This window comes from Phaseolus vulgaris, chromosome 7, assembly GCF_051622355.1.
Source record: "Phaseolus vulgaris cultivar YP4 chromosome 7, ASM5162235v1, whole genome shotgun sequence".
Classification (NCBI taxonomy): domain Eukaryota; kingdom Viridiplantae; phylum Streptophyta; class Magnoliopsida; order Fabales; family Fabaceae; genus Phaseolus; species Phaseolus vulgaris.
Window position 1 is genome coordinate 55098098 of NC_143504.1, and position 18099 is coordinate 55116196.

General features: G+C 28.5%; 2 protein-coding genes across 2 annotated transcripts; one reads left to right on the plus strand and one right to left on the minus strand.

Annotated features, from left to right (window-relative positions):
* The first annotated feature begins 297 nt into the window (after positions 1 to 297).
* On the plus strand, positions 298 to 3151 carry LOC137830368 (RNA-binding (RRM/RBD/RNP motifs) family protein). Its single transcript, XM_068637658.1, has 4 exons — positions 298 to 860; positions 1639 to 1740; positions 1848 to 2120; positions 2833 to 3151. Exons 1-4 carry the CDS (start codon positions 432 to 434, stop codon positions 2890 to 2892), a joined length of 864 nt encoding a protein of 287 aa, XP_068493759.1. The 5' UTR covers positions 298 to 431; the 3' UTR covers positions 2893 to 3151.
* Positions 3152 to 10659: 7508 nt separating this feature from the next.
* Positions 10660 to 12680, minus strand: AMT1;1 (ammonium transporter 1;1). The gene has a single exon (XM_068637659.2). The coding sequence runs from the start codon at positions 12293 to 12295 to the stop codon at positions 10793 to 10795; it is 1503 nt and encodes a 500-aa protein (XP_068493760.1). The 5' UTR covers positions 12296 to 12680; the 3' UTR covers positions 10660 to 10792.
* Between the last annotated feature and the right edge of the window lie 5419 nt (positions 12681 to 18099).

Below are 18099 nucleotides of genomic sequence, written 5' to 3' on the forward strand. Positions count from 1 at the left end.
TTTTTTAAATGTAAACTTATGTAAAAAGATATAATAATTTTGAAATTACATTGTTGTGTTGTATCATAGTTATAAATTAGTATTTTTTTAGTGTGCAATTGTGAAATGAATATTTTCCAAATGAAAATACAAGGAAGTCAAAATATTGTAGTTAAAATAAGAGGCATATAGCAAGTTATACACATTTGATCTTATAGAAAGAAAAATAATCTTTCACACAGAAAATATACATCTGGGCATATGCTATTGGATATGAACTCATCTTATCTTCACATATCCCATTCTTACCTACAACACTAGACAGTGGACACAATCATGCCACGCAAGCATAACCACAATGCACACACCATCCACCTTTTCTCTCTCATCATGTCATAAACACTCAAATAATCATCTTTTAATGTAACATTTTTGAGTTTCATCATCACAACATGGCTGCTACTGCTGCAGGCATAGCTTCATTGTTTTCTTCTTCCATTAACAGTGTCAAATGTCTTCGTTCCAAGCACTGCTCCATGATGGATCCCCTTATGACAGCAATGCTGTCAAACCGTATCTTTGCACCTGTGTCACACTTGGTGGTGGAACCTTTGTCCATCGGAGGTACCACATCGCATAGGTTGTGGGGGCCTAGAATTTCTGCTGCTGTTGCACAAGAAGAGGTGGTTGTTGTGGATGATGCTGGTTTGGTTGAAGAAGAGAAAGTGGAGGAGAATGAAGGGGAGGAAGTGGTGGCAGAACAAGACTCAGATGAATCCTTTGCTAGCACCAAGCTTTATTTTGGGAATTTGCCTTATAGTGTTGATAGTGCCAAACTTGCAGGGCTAATTCAGGACTATGGTAGTGCAGAACTAATTGAGGTATTTATGCTATCCATTGATTTTAAAGATGTCTATTATATTTGTCAGCAAATTTACACTATGATTGCAAGATAGAGTAAAGAGGGCATAAACTATATACTTGTTCTTACACTTTCAAAATTTTATCTGCCTGAGCAAATTCTGCAGCTTGAAATTGGATGCATGAGATCCATATGATTGTATATACTGGGAGTAAATTTATAAATTTCTTTGATTTAAATTACTATTCATTAAATTCATTAATGTGTTAATCTATTATATAACTCTTGATTTAAAATTTAAGTTCTTGTCCTCTCCTCCCTGCTCTAGATAAGCCTTCACAGTGTTCTGTCTTGATTTTCCTTCATCTGGTGGATATTTCCAGTTTCTGAATAATTATTTGTCTCACCAGTCTCATTCTCCTTATCTATTAGGTCATTTTTTTTCCTGTGAGCTTCTATTAATCAAATTTGCACTCCATTCTTATAATGTGTAGCATGTGCATAATAATGATAAGTGAAACATGTAATCATGCAACTAAATTTGCAATTTAGGCAGGGTGTTTTTGAACTGAAGTTTTGATCATTTTTATGGATAAGATATTTGCAAGAGCAAGAGAAATCTTAGTGATGTAAAAGAAGAAAAGCCAAATGAGAATCCTCCATAATTGGTTGTATGTTGTCACTTCATAGAGCAATTCATTGGTAGCATACATCCCTCAAACTTGCAACTCATTCATCCAACTTGCATGTAACGATTCAGTGATGATGATGATTTATGTATATACATATATATTTAGGTTCTTTACGACAGGGACACTGGAAAAAGTAGAGGCTTTGCATTTGTGACAATGAGTTGCATTGAAGACTGTAATGCAGTAATAGAAAATCTTGACGGAAAAGTAAGGATTACTGCTCTTTCTGAAGCATTAGCTCACATGCTATGTTCAATTGGTTTGTTCTGGTCGTACCCTTTTGCATGCTGAATTGTGTGAATGTAACTTCTCAGGAATACCTGGGCAGAACCTTGAGGGTGAACTTCTCTAACAAACCAAAAGCAAAAGAACCCTTGTACCCTGAAACTGAACATAAGCTCTTTGTTGGGAATCTGTCATGGTCAGTAACTAATGAGATTTTGACACAAGCCTTTCAAGAATATGGAACAGTGGTTGGAGCTAGGGTCCTATATGATGGAGAAACTGGAAGGTCACGTGGCTATGGCTTTGTTTGCTTTTCAACAAAAGAAGAGATGGAAGCTGCCCTTGGAGCCTTGAATGATGTGGTATTTTACTCCCCGTTTCTTCACTCTTGTACTGGTTGTGCATTCGTAAACTCAGAACTATTTTATGGCTTTTCTATAGACAAAACATTAGACAGAAGTGATTTTAGTGCTATTTTTTTCAATCAGAATTGAAATTTTTCCTTGTAATCCACATAATACAAGTAAGATCAACATAGGTCATCAGGAATAATAACACCTAAAACACAACATTTGAGCAACTACATCTAAGTTTTTTCTTTCTTATGTTCCATGTTCAGAGGTTAAGGGATACAATAGAGAGATTTTTATTGTGAAAGCATACATTTTTTGTATTGCCAATACAAAAGACACTATAAAGGGTGTATCTAAAGACTAGTAAGTTAGAGTTCTGTGGTCATGCACTCAGTAAAACCAGTAAAACAGTTTTACAAGGTCATTCAAACACAAACCATCATTAATATGACTAATTATTATAGAAGTTACCAAACTCATTGTGTAGGTTGGCTTGTGATTGACTCATAATGTAAAATTATTTACATTTATTAACTTCTAACTCAAGGTTTATCAAACCAGCTTATAAGACAAGGTTTGCAACTATTTGTATGCTATGAAATGTTCTTATCTTTATTCAACAACACGTATAGATTTTTTCTTAACATATGAACTTGGTACATAAGATACACAAAATCAATGTTATTTTGCTTATTGATTCTATTTAAATTGTGCACCACAGGAACTAGAAGGACGGGCTATGCGTGTGAGTTTGGCTGAAGGAAAACGTGCACAAGGCTAATAGAAAGTGGGGAAGTATGAGATGTGAGATGTTGAACAATGGTGCCATAGAAATGAGAAGAGGATGCTAGCATACCAGCCATGATGCACTTAACTGCTGCAATCTGCTGAGGAATTCCTTTTCATCTCTTGTGGTGTATTATTGTATAAATTATTTACTCCCATTTTCAAAAGTTCTGCTGACCCGAATGCTGTTGTATTGTGTTTAACATTTTTTGCTGATACTACTAACATTGCCCAATACATTGCTTCGTTCTTCACTTGCAGAGTTTTGAATCACGCACACTTACTCTAATGTAATTTGTTATGAGAAATTTGGCACCTGAAGGTGTGAAGTTTCATACCATAATAAAATGCAACTTTAAAATACCTTTTCATATTGCTGCTAAACATTAGAAATGAGTAACTTTAGCATACCGAAAAATCTACAACACTGGTATGCTGAAACAATTTTTCTTCTTCTCTTATTCCCTCTATGTCACATTTTTTTAGAACTTTGAGGTTATGTTTAATTTAATATACTTAATCGATATGAAATTTTTAATATATTTTTTAAATCGACAAGCGAACATCTGAAACATAAATAAAATATTTGCAAATAGTCAAAAAGATTGGATAATAAATAAAATGATACACCTAATAAAAATTATTGAGATAAACTTTATACCATAAGCCGATTTTGTGCCTAATTAAATTCTATAAAATCAATTTTTAAAGTAATGTTTGCATCTATTATATTATATTTTGATTGTATAACTAATGGAAAATTCTAACTGCATCATTTCAATTTCAATCTGCATGTCATTAAAATATAAAAATATCCTACGAAATAACGAAAATAACTTTAAATGAAAGTGAGTATGGATAAAAAATACTTCTGAAATTCTTTCTTTTGGAAATATTTTAGATTTAGATTTCTGAAACACATTTTTGAATTTCGAAAAAAAAAAATTGAAATACATTTTCAGATTTTGTATTTTGAAATTTTATTTCTGGATTTGGATTTCCAGAATAGATTTCAGAATATATTTTCAAATTTTGTGTTCCAAGTTTTCTTTTCTAGAATGTATTTTTGCATTTCGAATTTTTAAAACAAAATTTTGATTTTTTAATTATATTTTCTTAAATTCTGAATTTTTAAATCTAGAATAGAATATACTTTTGAAACTTTTGAAAGATGATAGGGTGTATATTGAAGGAAGAACTTGCCATAAATAATTGAATTGATATTTCTAACATATTTTGATTTCTAACACATAATGGGTTGTTTCAAGACTGAAAGTACTCTCTAAGCATAGCCCAATGTTGTTCTCCCAAAAAAGAAGATGAAAGTTTATCCATTTTCTTTTAAGTTTGCATTCAAGACTTCTTCTATTGTGGGATAATTAGTTCTTTTCACATTACTAAGATATATTATCTACAATTTTTAGACTAACTACTTCGTTATTAATTAACTGTGCAGAATACAAAGCAAAATTAGGGAAAGGTACAATGTCTCACTGCTCTCAAATTACTAAGTTAGAGAACTTTTTTTTATAAAAAATGTCATAACCTCTTAAGTATTTACGAAACAGGAAAACTTACAACTTTTTCTCTTTGGAAAAAATTGAAAAGAATCGAAGTTCTTTCAAAATTCAAAATCCCCAGAGAAAAATCAATTTAGAAAAATATTGTTAAAAAACTTTACCTGCCTTTCCTTGTACTTTTTTTGCTTTTGCTAATTCTTTAACTCATCTAAAATGGGCTCGATAATTGAAACATGCATATGGCCATTTTAAAATTCAACCATGTCCAAATCAAGTAACATTAACAAAATTATTTTATTGTTTTTATTGTTGGAGATTTGCATGTGTACTATAAATAAAGAGTTTTCATAATATATAAACCTCATCTTATGAGTTGGTTTCATAAGATTGAGTTATGCTTAAAGTCCACTTCTTGATACGGTATCAGAGTCATTTATAATTTATCCTAATGAAAGTTTATTGGTCTTATCAGATCACCCGTTATCGGGCTGCTATTAAAGAACCCAAGCAATCTAAACTGACTTTGGAGCTCAACAATGTTATCAATGAGTTTAAATTACTTCTCTATTTCACTCCTCTTAACACAGTAATCAAAATTCATCAAGACAAAATGAGTTTAATAACATGATTTATAAGATTTCAACCATGATAGGAGACAATTACCATTTGACTTTGAAGAAGAGGTGAAAAATGGAATTGCCTTTTTTAATCGAGCCGCAAGCTAAAGGAAGCAAAAATTCTTTGTAAAAACTCAAAAGATTGAGAAAAAATATAAGAATTTTGAGACTTTATGCAAGAAAAAAAAATATATAACTCCAATACTTGCTTAACCAAGATAATGTTAATGTTGAGCTCCTCAAGTAACTAACTAACAAATAACATGATAACAAGGTTTATGGCTAAGACGATAAAAGAAAATAACACTTCAAGGAAAAAGACTACTACTTTGTAGAGTAGAATAATAGAAATTTCTTCTTATTCTTAGTGTTGTAAAAATTGTCTAGGTGTACAAATTTGTTTATGATTTTTTTTTTTGGATTTTTTAGACATAATTGTGCTTCAAAATTTAGGTCAACTTTGGGCCTCCATTTAGTCTGAGATAAGCATCCAAAACAAGAAAAAATGAATCTAAAAAAGCTAAAAGATATGTATCGTTATACTAGAAATGAGTGATTAAAAGTCATGTTCTTTCAACAACAAAAAACATCTTGATGCATCGCAGACCAAAGTTATTATTTTTCGTAAAGTTCTCAATCGTGATTGTGTTGGCGATCTACTTGAACATTCCCTTAAAAATTTTCTTTACAACAAAAGAAAGGTACAAAGGGAATTGATCTTGATCATAGATAACCACCTACTCATCCTTAATAGATCATAATTGAATATCTAATGCAAATTTATAGAAACTAGTTCAACATTAGTCTATTGAACACAAAATAATACATAAGGAGAGATAAATAAATTGTGAATAAAAGAAGATATGAAACACATACAATAATAAACGCATTTAGTGAGTATATAGTGTCGATAAAAAACAGTGAATAGATCTTATTATTAAATAGATTTTATCATTAAACGACTTATTTTTAAAGAAAAGATAGTAGGACAAAATTCAACCGTAAGTTTTTGAAAACTAAACCCAACTAACTTCTAACTTTTTCTATAACAACCCAACTTTATATTTTTTATATAAAATATACTAAACTTAATTAAATAATTTTAATTAAATCAAATGAACAATTATATTGTTTTTTATTTAAAAAATACGATTATACAGTGACTTCGTTTAAGTTTTGGATAGAGCAAAATATTATCATCATACTTTAAACGTCTTTTAATTTTTAATGTGTTTTACATAAGATAAAAACAATTTATACAATTGGTATTAGCTGGATACACTTATAGTTTTTTTTTCTTTTACTTCACTACTAAAAACTCCTCTTTTGATAATCTTTTATCCAACTATTTATCATTAACGTAATGAACTACCACACATATAATATTTCGAAAATTAATATTAATATTAGATATCACTCATCCATATCAATATGAAAATAATTGGTTATAAATTTATATATGAAAATCAGTATTTATTGACCATTCAGTATTAATTAGGTGGTAAGTTTTGTTTGATTAAACTGACTAAATACACTTAATTGCTAAAAGGTTAAATCACCTCATGTCAAAAAAAAAATTATTTTCGGTTTTCAAATTTTTTAAATTGACTAATAATCCAAATAAAAATGTTAATTAGTAGTCGAAATGAAATATTAATTTTTATAATTTTATAAACCGAAATATTTAGATAGATTTGTATTTTATATAATTTTTTATATTTTTATTAATTAATTAAAATATTTAATACTTTTAAAAAATAAATTATTTATATATTTGAAAATAATTTTTAACTTGCAAACTTAATCATATCTCTATAATTAATTATAAAACTATTTTGAGAACAAAAGATATATATATGTCTTATTTATGGTTGTACTTTGTACGTTTTATTAAACTTATCAAAAGTTGTTGCTGGTTGGTTTTGTGACGGAAAGTTGCTTTATGTTTGAACCCATGTTTTCAAATATTGAATAATAACCTTATAGACTATGCCGCCGCCTACATTGACTTATTTAATAAAATATTTATTTATTTAAAAATAAACGTTTTAGTTTCTCGTGTAATTAGAAATAACTTTTTAGTTATTTTTAATATATATTAAAAAACAATATTTGATTAAATTAGATTAAATTGGATTGAGTAACTCAACTCAATAAACATCTCAACCCTAAACTCGTCTAACCTAAACTCTTCCCATAGTTTACTTATTCACAGATTTGATCCAAAAACAATCAAGATTTAGGGATACACGTCTTGTTAGGGTTTTAAAAAAATTAAATTAATTTCTGATCCTAAACTAATAAATAATTGTCCACGAAGACCTTGTTAAACTTTAAGGCCAAGCGTCCTTTAATTTAATAATAAGCACCTAGTTTCGTACCTTGCTAAGTCTTGCACGTGATCTAGCTTAGGTACTTCATAAAATATTCCTTTTTTAAGGGAAGGGTAAGTTTATGACTCATTTATTTTTTTCTCTTCTTTCTGTGCCTACATACCCCAATTATATTCGGTGTAGGGTACCATGATATAAGTTCATATTTATTTTTTTAATTCAAAATATTTCTTTTTATATTTATTTTTATTAATTAAATATAGGATTTTATTTATGAAATGAGTTGTAAAGTGAAAGTATTAGAAAATCTCAAAGAAACATTTTTTTAATATATATTACATTATTGGTAAAGAGAAATGATATTTTGATAACTATAATAGTGTATATAATTTTTATGTGATGGATTTAGATATAAATATATATATATATATATATAAAATAAAAGATAAATTTATAATTAAATATATGAAAAATATTAAAATAATAATATTAATGGTTGTAAAATGATTGTATAAAAAAATAAGATTGAGAGAAAAGAGAAAACAGCAAATGCCTTGCTAATTAATGGAAATATTGATTATACGCACTCACGTCTGTTTAATGAATTTAATTATAGAGTGGAATGTTTTACTTATTATTTAATTCTAAATTATTATATACAAAAACTATGCGCATGTTATATTAATCATTCTAAAAGTTCTGTAAAATTATACAAATATTTTTTTTTTCTGTCCTATATTTATCTCTATTAATTGTTTAAAGACCTCGTATTCAAAACGATGTATATTCCTATAGGAAAGGTGACCTTAAAATTTTTAACATGAAAAATGGTTGTGTCATTTCACATAATTTTAAGGATGATCAGTATAAGTTTGTATCAAATGTAAAAATTTAATCATCTTAATTTGAAATAGGTTTTTTTTTTATCTAATTGTATTAATTAATATATTTGATTTTCAGCCTTAAATCAGCAATGACTTAAAAACATATAGGTAAAATCATATTCACAGGAAAAACATATTTAATTAAAAATTATGAAATGTGACATGCGTAATAAAGAGAATAATGTATGAAAGTGTGGAGTGAAAGATAGTGATTATAATTTAAATGATATAATACGACTTCATTTTTTATATTTTTTATATGACTTGTTCATATTATTACTATTTACTTATTCTGTAGTTTTTTAAAATTTTAGTTATTTTCATAATTAACAGGAAATTTGGACATGTTTGGTTATGGGTGGTTGAATAAGACATCAGTTTGAATTTTGAATGTGAAAGATTTTGAGAAGAAGTGACTTTCATTTGAAGCTCATAGATATTGGTAAAGTGGCATGATGAAGGAGCCATCTTCATTAATTACCTCAAAACCTTTGAATTTGCATTGTTTAGCATAAAACAATTTAGCTTATAAAGAAGAAGGTACAATAGTTTTGGAAATGAAAGCAACTTTAACCCCCAAATACTTGTTTTGATGTTAAAACAAAAATCATGGAATATGACAGGCAACAGTACCACCCACCCTTACTCACGTAATCACATGCCCATTTAACACATTCTGTGAAATAAACTCACCAAATACTATTTCTATATAATACTATAATAATATTTTTAATTTAAAATACGTAAAGGAGTTAATCTGAATGTAAAATATTAAATACTAAATCAATATTATTTGGTTGTAAAGGAATCTATTTTTGAAAATTTTAATGTACTGGGACCACTGAGATCTGTGTATTTAACCTTGTTTTATTTTAAAAAATTTGACTTTAATGGTTTGTAAATTTTCATCATGACATAGATATGTAAAATATTATTATACTATTGTAAAAAGTTATGAAATGAAATTTTTTTAGTGTTTGTAATGTCAGAGTTCTTTTAATTTATTAAAGTCTTAAGTGAATGTTTTTAGTGTGAAAGTATCAGAATTATTTTACAGATCTCAGTGGTCCTTGTACATTAAAATTCTCAAAAATAGATTCATTTACAACCAAATAATATTGATTTAGTCTTTAATGTTTTACATTCTCCTTTAAGTGTTTTTAATTTGATTCCTTATATATATATAATTATTTTACATTTTATGTCATACATGTAATCCATTTTTAATTTATTTATATATATTCTTAATTTTTTTCCTATATTCAATAACCAAATGCTCATATAAAAAACCAAATAAATAATATAAAAATAAACTAAGAGAATACATAAAAAGAAGTAAACGAAAAGATATACTAAATTGATAACGTTTATATATAGGAATCAATTTAATGAATTTTTACTTATAAAACTAAAATTCATAATTGATGACAAGATCCTAGATACTGTGTTTAATTTGGCTGTATATATACACGAAATTTTCTTTATTTGTTTATTTTTCGAAAAACAAGTCAACTCTTAAGTTGGTCTTTGAAGTTTGAACAATTATATATTTTCTCTTAAATAGTTTATGTCTATATTATATAATTTTATGAGTATTTGAAGTTATAAAATAGTATTCACATATAACTTTTTTTTCTTTATAAATTGTGTAGAGATACCAACAGTTAAGTGACTAAATTGAGAAAACTACGAAAACAAACCCCATAAATAAAATAATTTTACTCCCTGTCATGTGGAGAACCAAATACAGTAACGTAAACCTTTTAAGAGAATCTCTTACTTTTTTTTTAATATCAGAATCTTTACTCTTATCAGCAGGACCAATAAAAAATGAGAATTCCCATAGTACAGACAGAGAAAAATCTACTAAAAAATCTATAAGAGACGAACAAAAAAAGTCCTAAATAATCGTCATGCATGTGTGATGGAGGTGGAAGACACGTTTGGCTCAATCTTCTACATATACATCGTTAAAGAATTATTTTTAAGTTTAAATTTATTTTATGTTCAAACAACTTTCGATAATCTAAAATTATATACTTAATCTTACAAATATTTATTTTTATAACAATAAATTTTAAATGAAAATAGTTGTTAACCCACTATATTAAATATAATTATTATTTATGTTTTGATACAAGCTTTATATGTTGCAAACATAAGGATAATGGGAACTGGTTATCATGATGGTCATGGTAAAGGTCAAAGAAAGTGGCTACTATGCCAGAAGAAATGAAAATTGAATATGGGAAAGTGGTTAGAAATATAGCATTTTTGCGGAAGATAATAAAAAAAACATATTTTTTACATATAAAAAAGAGTAAAATAGATTATAAAAGGCATAAATAAAATAAAATATTTATACAGCTAATTGTAAGGGCAGTGAAAACCAACCCAACACAGAAACGTAGGGAATAGGCTAATCTTTTCAGTTGGAGTTCAATGTAGGACCATTAACAAGGGTAGAAGGAAAAATCTAGAAGAAGGCAACAAGAATAACGAAATCCAAACAAAAAGCTACCATGGTCTTCTTCATCATAATCACTCATCAGTGGTGGGAGTGGAGGAGTTGGGTTCAACCTTTCTCAACTGAATCCCATGCTTCTGCGTCTCATCATCCTCATAGGCGTACGCAAACCCTCCATGCCGGGTCATATCCATACCCGCGAGTTCATCTTCGGAGGAAATCCTCAAAAGATTCAATTTTTTTAGCAGCCAGAAGAGAGGTCCCATGGTGGCACTAACCCACCCAACAATGACCAAAATCTGAATCACGTGCGCCGCCAACAACCGCCCTCCACCCCCCATGAACAACCCGTGCGGCCTCGACGCATCTCCCCCGTAAGCCTCAAATACGTACTCCTTCTTCGCGAACAGCGCCGTGAAAATCACCCCCCACGCGCCGCACCCTCCATGCAGCTGCGCCGCCTCTAACGGATCGTCAAACCTAACCCTCTCCGCCAGTTTGTTACACGCGATCAAGACAACGGACGCCACAAAACCACACACGATAGCTGCCCACGGCTCTACCACAGCACAACCGGCTGTGATGGCGGCGAATCCGCCCAACAAACCGTTGCAGACATCGGTGACGTTCCAGTGACCAGACAGCACCCGTTTCCCGAAGAGCGTGGTCAACGCCGCCGTTGAGCCTGCCAGAGTTGTGGTAACCGCGGTTCTCCCAACCGCGCTCCATTGACCGTACTTAGACCCTGGGTTATAAGGGACCAAGATTTTGTTGAACGAACCAGGGTTAAAACCGTACCAACCGAACCACAGCATGAAGGTTCCGAGCACGACTAACGAGGCGCTGTGGCCACGTAAGGCCACCGCGCGTCCCGTGTGATCGAATCGCCCGATTCGGGGACCCTCGATAAGCGCGCCCCAGAGTCCCGCCACGCCGCCGACCATATGGACAACGCCGGAGCCGGCGAAGTCGATTACGCCGGTGGAGAATAAAAGATTGTGTAGGTTGAACGCGGATGCCCAACCGTCAGGGGACCAGAACCAGTGAGAGACTACCGGATACACAAACCCGGTGAGGAAGGAAGAGTAGACTAGGTACGCGACGAACTGCGTTCGCTCGGCGATGGAGCCGCTGGTGATGCCGGCGGCGGCGATGGCGAAGGCCCACTGGTAAAGGAAGTTGCTGTAGTCTAAATTCTGGGCGTGGATGTCTGTGAGGCCGAAGTAGTGTTTCCCGATGAAGCCGTTTGAAGGGGAGCCGAAGGCGAAGGCGAAACCAAAGAGGTAGTAGAAGAGGCCGCCGGCGGCGGCGTCGAGTACGTTGGTGAGCATGATGTTCATGGTGTTTTTGGCGCGGACTGAACCCGCGCAGAGCATGGCGAAGCCGAGCTGCATCGAGAACACGAGGTACGCGGAGAAGAGGAGGTAGGTGCTGTCGATGGCGTAGCCCGTGTCAGTGAAGTTCCTACTGACGGCGGCGAACTGGTCGCATATCAGCGTGGCGGCGGCGTGGGGGTCGGTTGTGTTTGAGCCAAAGAGCTGGGCTAGTTGGTCCGCCGAACAAGTTTGCAGCGACATGGTTGGTGGGCGTTGAAACGCTGCGTTTGGGTTCGGCGCACTACTTGGCGAGGGGAATGTGAACACCTTGAGATGGAGAAGAGAGTGTGTGTCTGTATATAAATAGAGATAATGATGAAAGTCAAATTCTTTGCGCTAACTTTGGAATGGAAGAGAGGGAGAGAGAGTGTGTGTGTGACTGATGGAGAGAGAGAGAGGGGACTTTTCAAAGGTTCAGATTCGGGGAAATTAATAAAAAAGTTGGGTAACTGCATCACGGTTTTCTTCTTTAATGTTTCTTTTTTCTCAACTTTTAATTTTTCTTTTATCACCTCACCTACTTTGTTTTATATGTAAAAGTATCTGTTTTGGTAATTATCATAATCATGTGGACACAGTGTACGTGAATCTATTTATTATTTTATTATTATCATCATTATTATTGTGTTATTATTGTCAGAAGTATCCCATTTTTAATTAGTAGATTAAGAAAATAAAGAACAAATTTAACTTAAAAAAATCATTTATAATTTAAAAGTAATCTTCGAATTAATTACTATATATACACACACTATAAACGCGCGTAAATTAATTAATGTGAAAAATATTCCAACTCAATAAGTAATGGTATTGTAAATGTGTCTACCGCAAGGGAATGTCAAATTAGTTATTATGTTACACTATATAGAGGAGAAAGCTATTTTGTTATAGGAAAATTTTCCTTTTACACTCCAAATTATAATATTATAATATTTTAAGTTAAAAAATAAATATAAGTAAAATGTTAATATTTTAGAGTATGTTCTTTTTTACTTGTACATGGTGTTAAAGTATCATCCCTTTTGTTATATTAAGATTAAGAATATTATTTAACAAACTTCTTTATAATGATTTAAAAAAATTATTTAAAATTTAAATTAATTTATACATTATAAGATCAGAAATAAGAATGTAGAAAGTTATACAATCTTTTTTATAGATTAATTTGTATATAATCTAATTTTAATTTAGGAAAAACTTATTTTATTTTTTTATAATCTTGTTAAAATATAGTTTAAAATGACATTTTGTAAAGATTAAAAAATAGCTTTAGAGTACCAGTGATATATTTTAAATTATATATGAATATTTTATTATTAAAGTGAAAAAAATATATAAATAAAAAAAAATATTTATTTAAGTTTCATTTTAAAGTAATCATCATCTCTCTAGTTTTTATTTTTCTTTACATGTTTTTTTCTCTCACCCCTCTTTCATCAAATTAACGATTGAAGTTCATCCTTAAATTCTTAAATCTATGTCAATACAAGTCTTCTAGAGGTAAAGAGTAAAATGTTTATGTATGTTGGTCAATAGAAGTTTGACATAAAAAATATGAATTATGAATTATTATAGATATTTGATTATTTTGAAAAAAAATATTATGACAATTGATAATTGTTATTTAAAATTATATTTATATTAAAAAATTTAAAAATAACTAGATTACTATGTTGTTTGTATTGTGTTTGTTTTCTAATATATATATGATGATTGTGTTTTTATATAAGAAGATATAATATTTCATATTCCCTTTAAATAAATGAAATATTTAATATTTTATTTAAATATTTTGTTTTAACATACATTTCAACTTCTCCCTCCGCGTGTGTTTTCTTTACAATTGTATATGCGTATTTTTTTCTAATATAAAGAAAAATCTAATATATGTAATTGAATTTTTTTAACACACTTTACTTATTTCTTATTTTTGTTATCACTTCTCTCTTTTTCTAAAAAAAATATTATAAGTTTTCATTACTAATTAATTTTGAATGATTTTGTTTTCTTTTAAGTACTCTCTTATTTTGTTGAACAAATAAATTGTCACTGGTGATATATAGTACTACATTTTTATATACTAAGTTTGTGTAAAAATAATATTTGTTAACATATTTGGTTGCAAAGAGTATTTTATTAAAAATAAAATAAAATATTACCTTATTTTTAAATATTTATAAAAATATTTTTGTATATTTCTTGTTAAGTTTTAATTTATGTACATTTAAATAGTTTGGACATCTAACTAATACTTTTTCATTAATCATACACCACTACCCGTTTTAATTATTTTATCCGCAACAAAATCTGGCATATACTAAGAAGAGGATCATAAATCTCTTTTACTTAATTAATAATTAACTCTTTTGATCGAGATATCAATAGTAAATAATTTATCACAATAATTACACACAATAGTAATAATAATAATTTATCATAATAAATTCCAATAAAACAACATACACACGTCACATTGGCATCATGCTAAAAACATTTAAATCCTTCCAACAAAATATAAAATTACATTTTCAAATTTTGATAATTGTGATTCTTTTATTTTTAATTTAGTAACTTATTTATATGTTATGTTTGTCATTTTTATTTTGTTTATAATTATTTAACTTTTTGTTATTTGATTTCTATATAATTATAATTTCTTTCTTAATATTTAATATTAGAAAAATAAAATATTTATCTTTTTGGTATATTTTATTTTTATAAAAAAAATCATTTGATTAATATTTAGAACATTAAATGAGCATATACAAATATAACTCCAATGAAGAAGAGATAAAAAAAAATCATGAATACTTTTATCCTAATTGTGAGGAAGATTTTATATGTCAACTAAATAAGGTTTATTATATTTATTTTATAATTGATATAGGTCGATAAAACCAAAAAATGTGATTTTTTTTATTTGGTTGTCAAATAATAAATATACTAAATGATCTATCTAGGCTGAAAAAAAAAACATAAAACTAATTTATTTTGCAAGAGTAAATTTGTATTGACTATATTCAATTAATTTTAATGAAAAAACTTATACTCTGAAACAAAACTGAATGCACTAAATAACAAAATAATTAGTACAATGTGGATAATAAGTTAAATAACTTGTACAATGTGTATAATATAAGTTAAGCTCAAAAGAGTAAACTCTTTCTGTCATGACAATATGAGACAGAGGGAACATAAGAGAATAAGTCATTTTTTAATCTTATTTTTTAAGAAAGATAGAACAGAGAAGTCATAAAAAAAGAAGAAGTTAAGTGTCTTAAAAGAATTTCAATAGTAAAATAAAACTACGATAATTGAAAATTTATATCATAAAGTTTAATAAATTAATTACATATTTTACCAAATCAAAATCACATTATTAAAAAAATCAAATTTAAAACATTATTTTCTGAGATTATCGAGAGTTGTCTTGCTAACTAGCTATTGGTAAATTGCATAAAATATTTAAAAGTTTCGTTATTTTATCTTTAAATTATCAAGGTTTGATCTTAACTTTTTTTTTATTCTCAATAATAAATCGATAATGACAAATTGTAGTAGACTTTTATCTGCTACAACACTTTTTACCATTGGTATCGATAAAGTTTCTTATTGACAACTTACGAAATATAATTTATCGTAAATTTATTACGAAGTGGATTTTAAGTCTAACTCAACCCCCTCATGCCGAGAGTGATAGATAGAAGCTCGTGCGTGGGACTATATATTTTGGGTGGTCCGATAGCGGCTGGCCTGATAAGGCCAACAAATACTCGCTATGATAGGTTCGAAATGGCTTTGATACCATATTACGAAGTGGACTTTAAGCCTAACTCAACCCCATAAAACCGGCTCATTGAGGTGAGGTCTGCATCCACTTATATACTATGAAAGACTCTCATCTCTAGTCGATGTTGGAGATCCTATTACTGTTTTCTAATAGGAGTTGAAGTTAATATTCTTAGAGACTCCGTGTATTTTTTTTATTAAAAATAGTTCTATTAAAATTGAATAAAATATTATTCTAAATAGTTAATATAATCGTATACATAAAATTAAAAAAAAATGGCAATAAATATACACCCTCGAAGTTGAACTTCATAGAGATATATAAAGTAGTCAATGCATGTCAAGAAAATATATTTAACACCTCACATTATTAAATAAACTTTAATAGAATCTTGTAAACATCATCTAAATTGCTTTGATTTTTTTGTGGAAAATGAAGGGTTTTTTTTTGTCGTATGAAATGCATTTATGTTGAGTAGACAAAATAACACATAACTCAAAACCCTTTCATTATCATGTTTGTTTTTTCATAGATATAAGATAAAGCTTGAAAACTTACTTTCAACCACCTAATGAAGTTGTGGCCTTTGTGGTTTCACATTTTCATCCACATTTTGTTTTATTGATAAAGGTTTTGTATTTTTCTTATTGGTTCCATTATTTTGGGAATTGATAGAAGGAAAATGACACTTATGTTCCATTCAAATTGGAAATCGTGTTTGGTGTGCCGTGTTATAAGATAAATGTATGTATGTTGATTAAAAATATCGGATCTTCATATTATTCATACGATAGAAAATTATAAATTTATTTTTAATATGTATTTTTTTTTAATAATAACATCGATTATAGATTAGATCATATATATATATATATATATATATATATATATATATAAATCTCACCTTTTATATAATTTTAAAATTTACTTTTTAATCTACTAAAAAAATATTCTAGTTAAAATTTATTAAGATTATTATAAAGTTAAATTAAACTTAAAATTATTTTTTTAATAATGAAAATATCATCACATTGATCACGAACATAATTAGTATATAAATAACACATGAAAAAAAACATGAAAAAAAAGGAAAAATGAATGTTGGCTAAAAAAACATTACCAAAAGTAGACAGAAGAATGTAACAAACAGTTTAGCTGCTGTTTGGCTGTTGAATTTTTTTAAGTTTAATGATTATACATTAATAACATAAAAAGTTTTAAATTATCCTTTAATTATGAGTTATTATTAGTTTTCCTTTTATTATAATTATTATAAAAATAAATAAATTTAAAATTAGGATAGTTTGTGATTGAATAGTAATATATTTTGTATTAAGTTTAACTATATACTTTTAGTTCCTAAAATTTACTATAAATTTTATTTTGATTTCTCAAATTAAAAAATATACCGAGTTTCCAAATAATACGATTTTAGTGCAGTGAATTTGAAAGTTAAAAATAGTTATAAAATTTAAGTGTTTTTTTATATACTTTTAAAAAATTTAAGACACACAATTTCTTTATTATATAATATGCAATTGTCTGCTACTTAAATAAATAAAATAAACATCAAATATACATGCATATAAATACATATATAATTAGTCGTCATTACTGGGACAAAAGTTTAAAACAACGATCCATTATTTAATATTTTTTTATGATTATGTGTTATCTTTTAAAATATAGTAGTATTTTTTAAATTAATTTAATTTAAGAATGCGGCTATTAGAAATAGTCAATTTCTTAAAATCTTTTTTATCCTAACTCAAAAGTGCATTACTCACGTTTTTCATACTTTTTTTTGTGTGCTTCGTTTTTTTTTTGTTTTTTCCATTAAGTGTGTTTCCTCTTTTACGAATGAGACTAAATAACTGTCTTCTTATTACTTTGATTTAAAACTATGAGTATATCAAATGCGTCTATAGACTATATAGTCGTTGTTTTTTAAATTGGAAATAATTGTCGTTGTTTTGCCTTTCGGCATAATATATATGGATTAGAAATCATTTTAAAGATAAAAAATTGTATTGATTTTTAAATTAGTTTCTATTACTGATAAATAGTTTCTAAATTTATATCCAATTAGCTATCAAAGTTTAAAAGAAAAAAAAAATCTCTAAAATATTCTTTAATTTAGTCAATATAACAATTAATTATTTTTTATTTTAAAATTATTTTTAATTCAATGATTTTCAATGATTAAAAGATATAG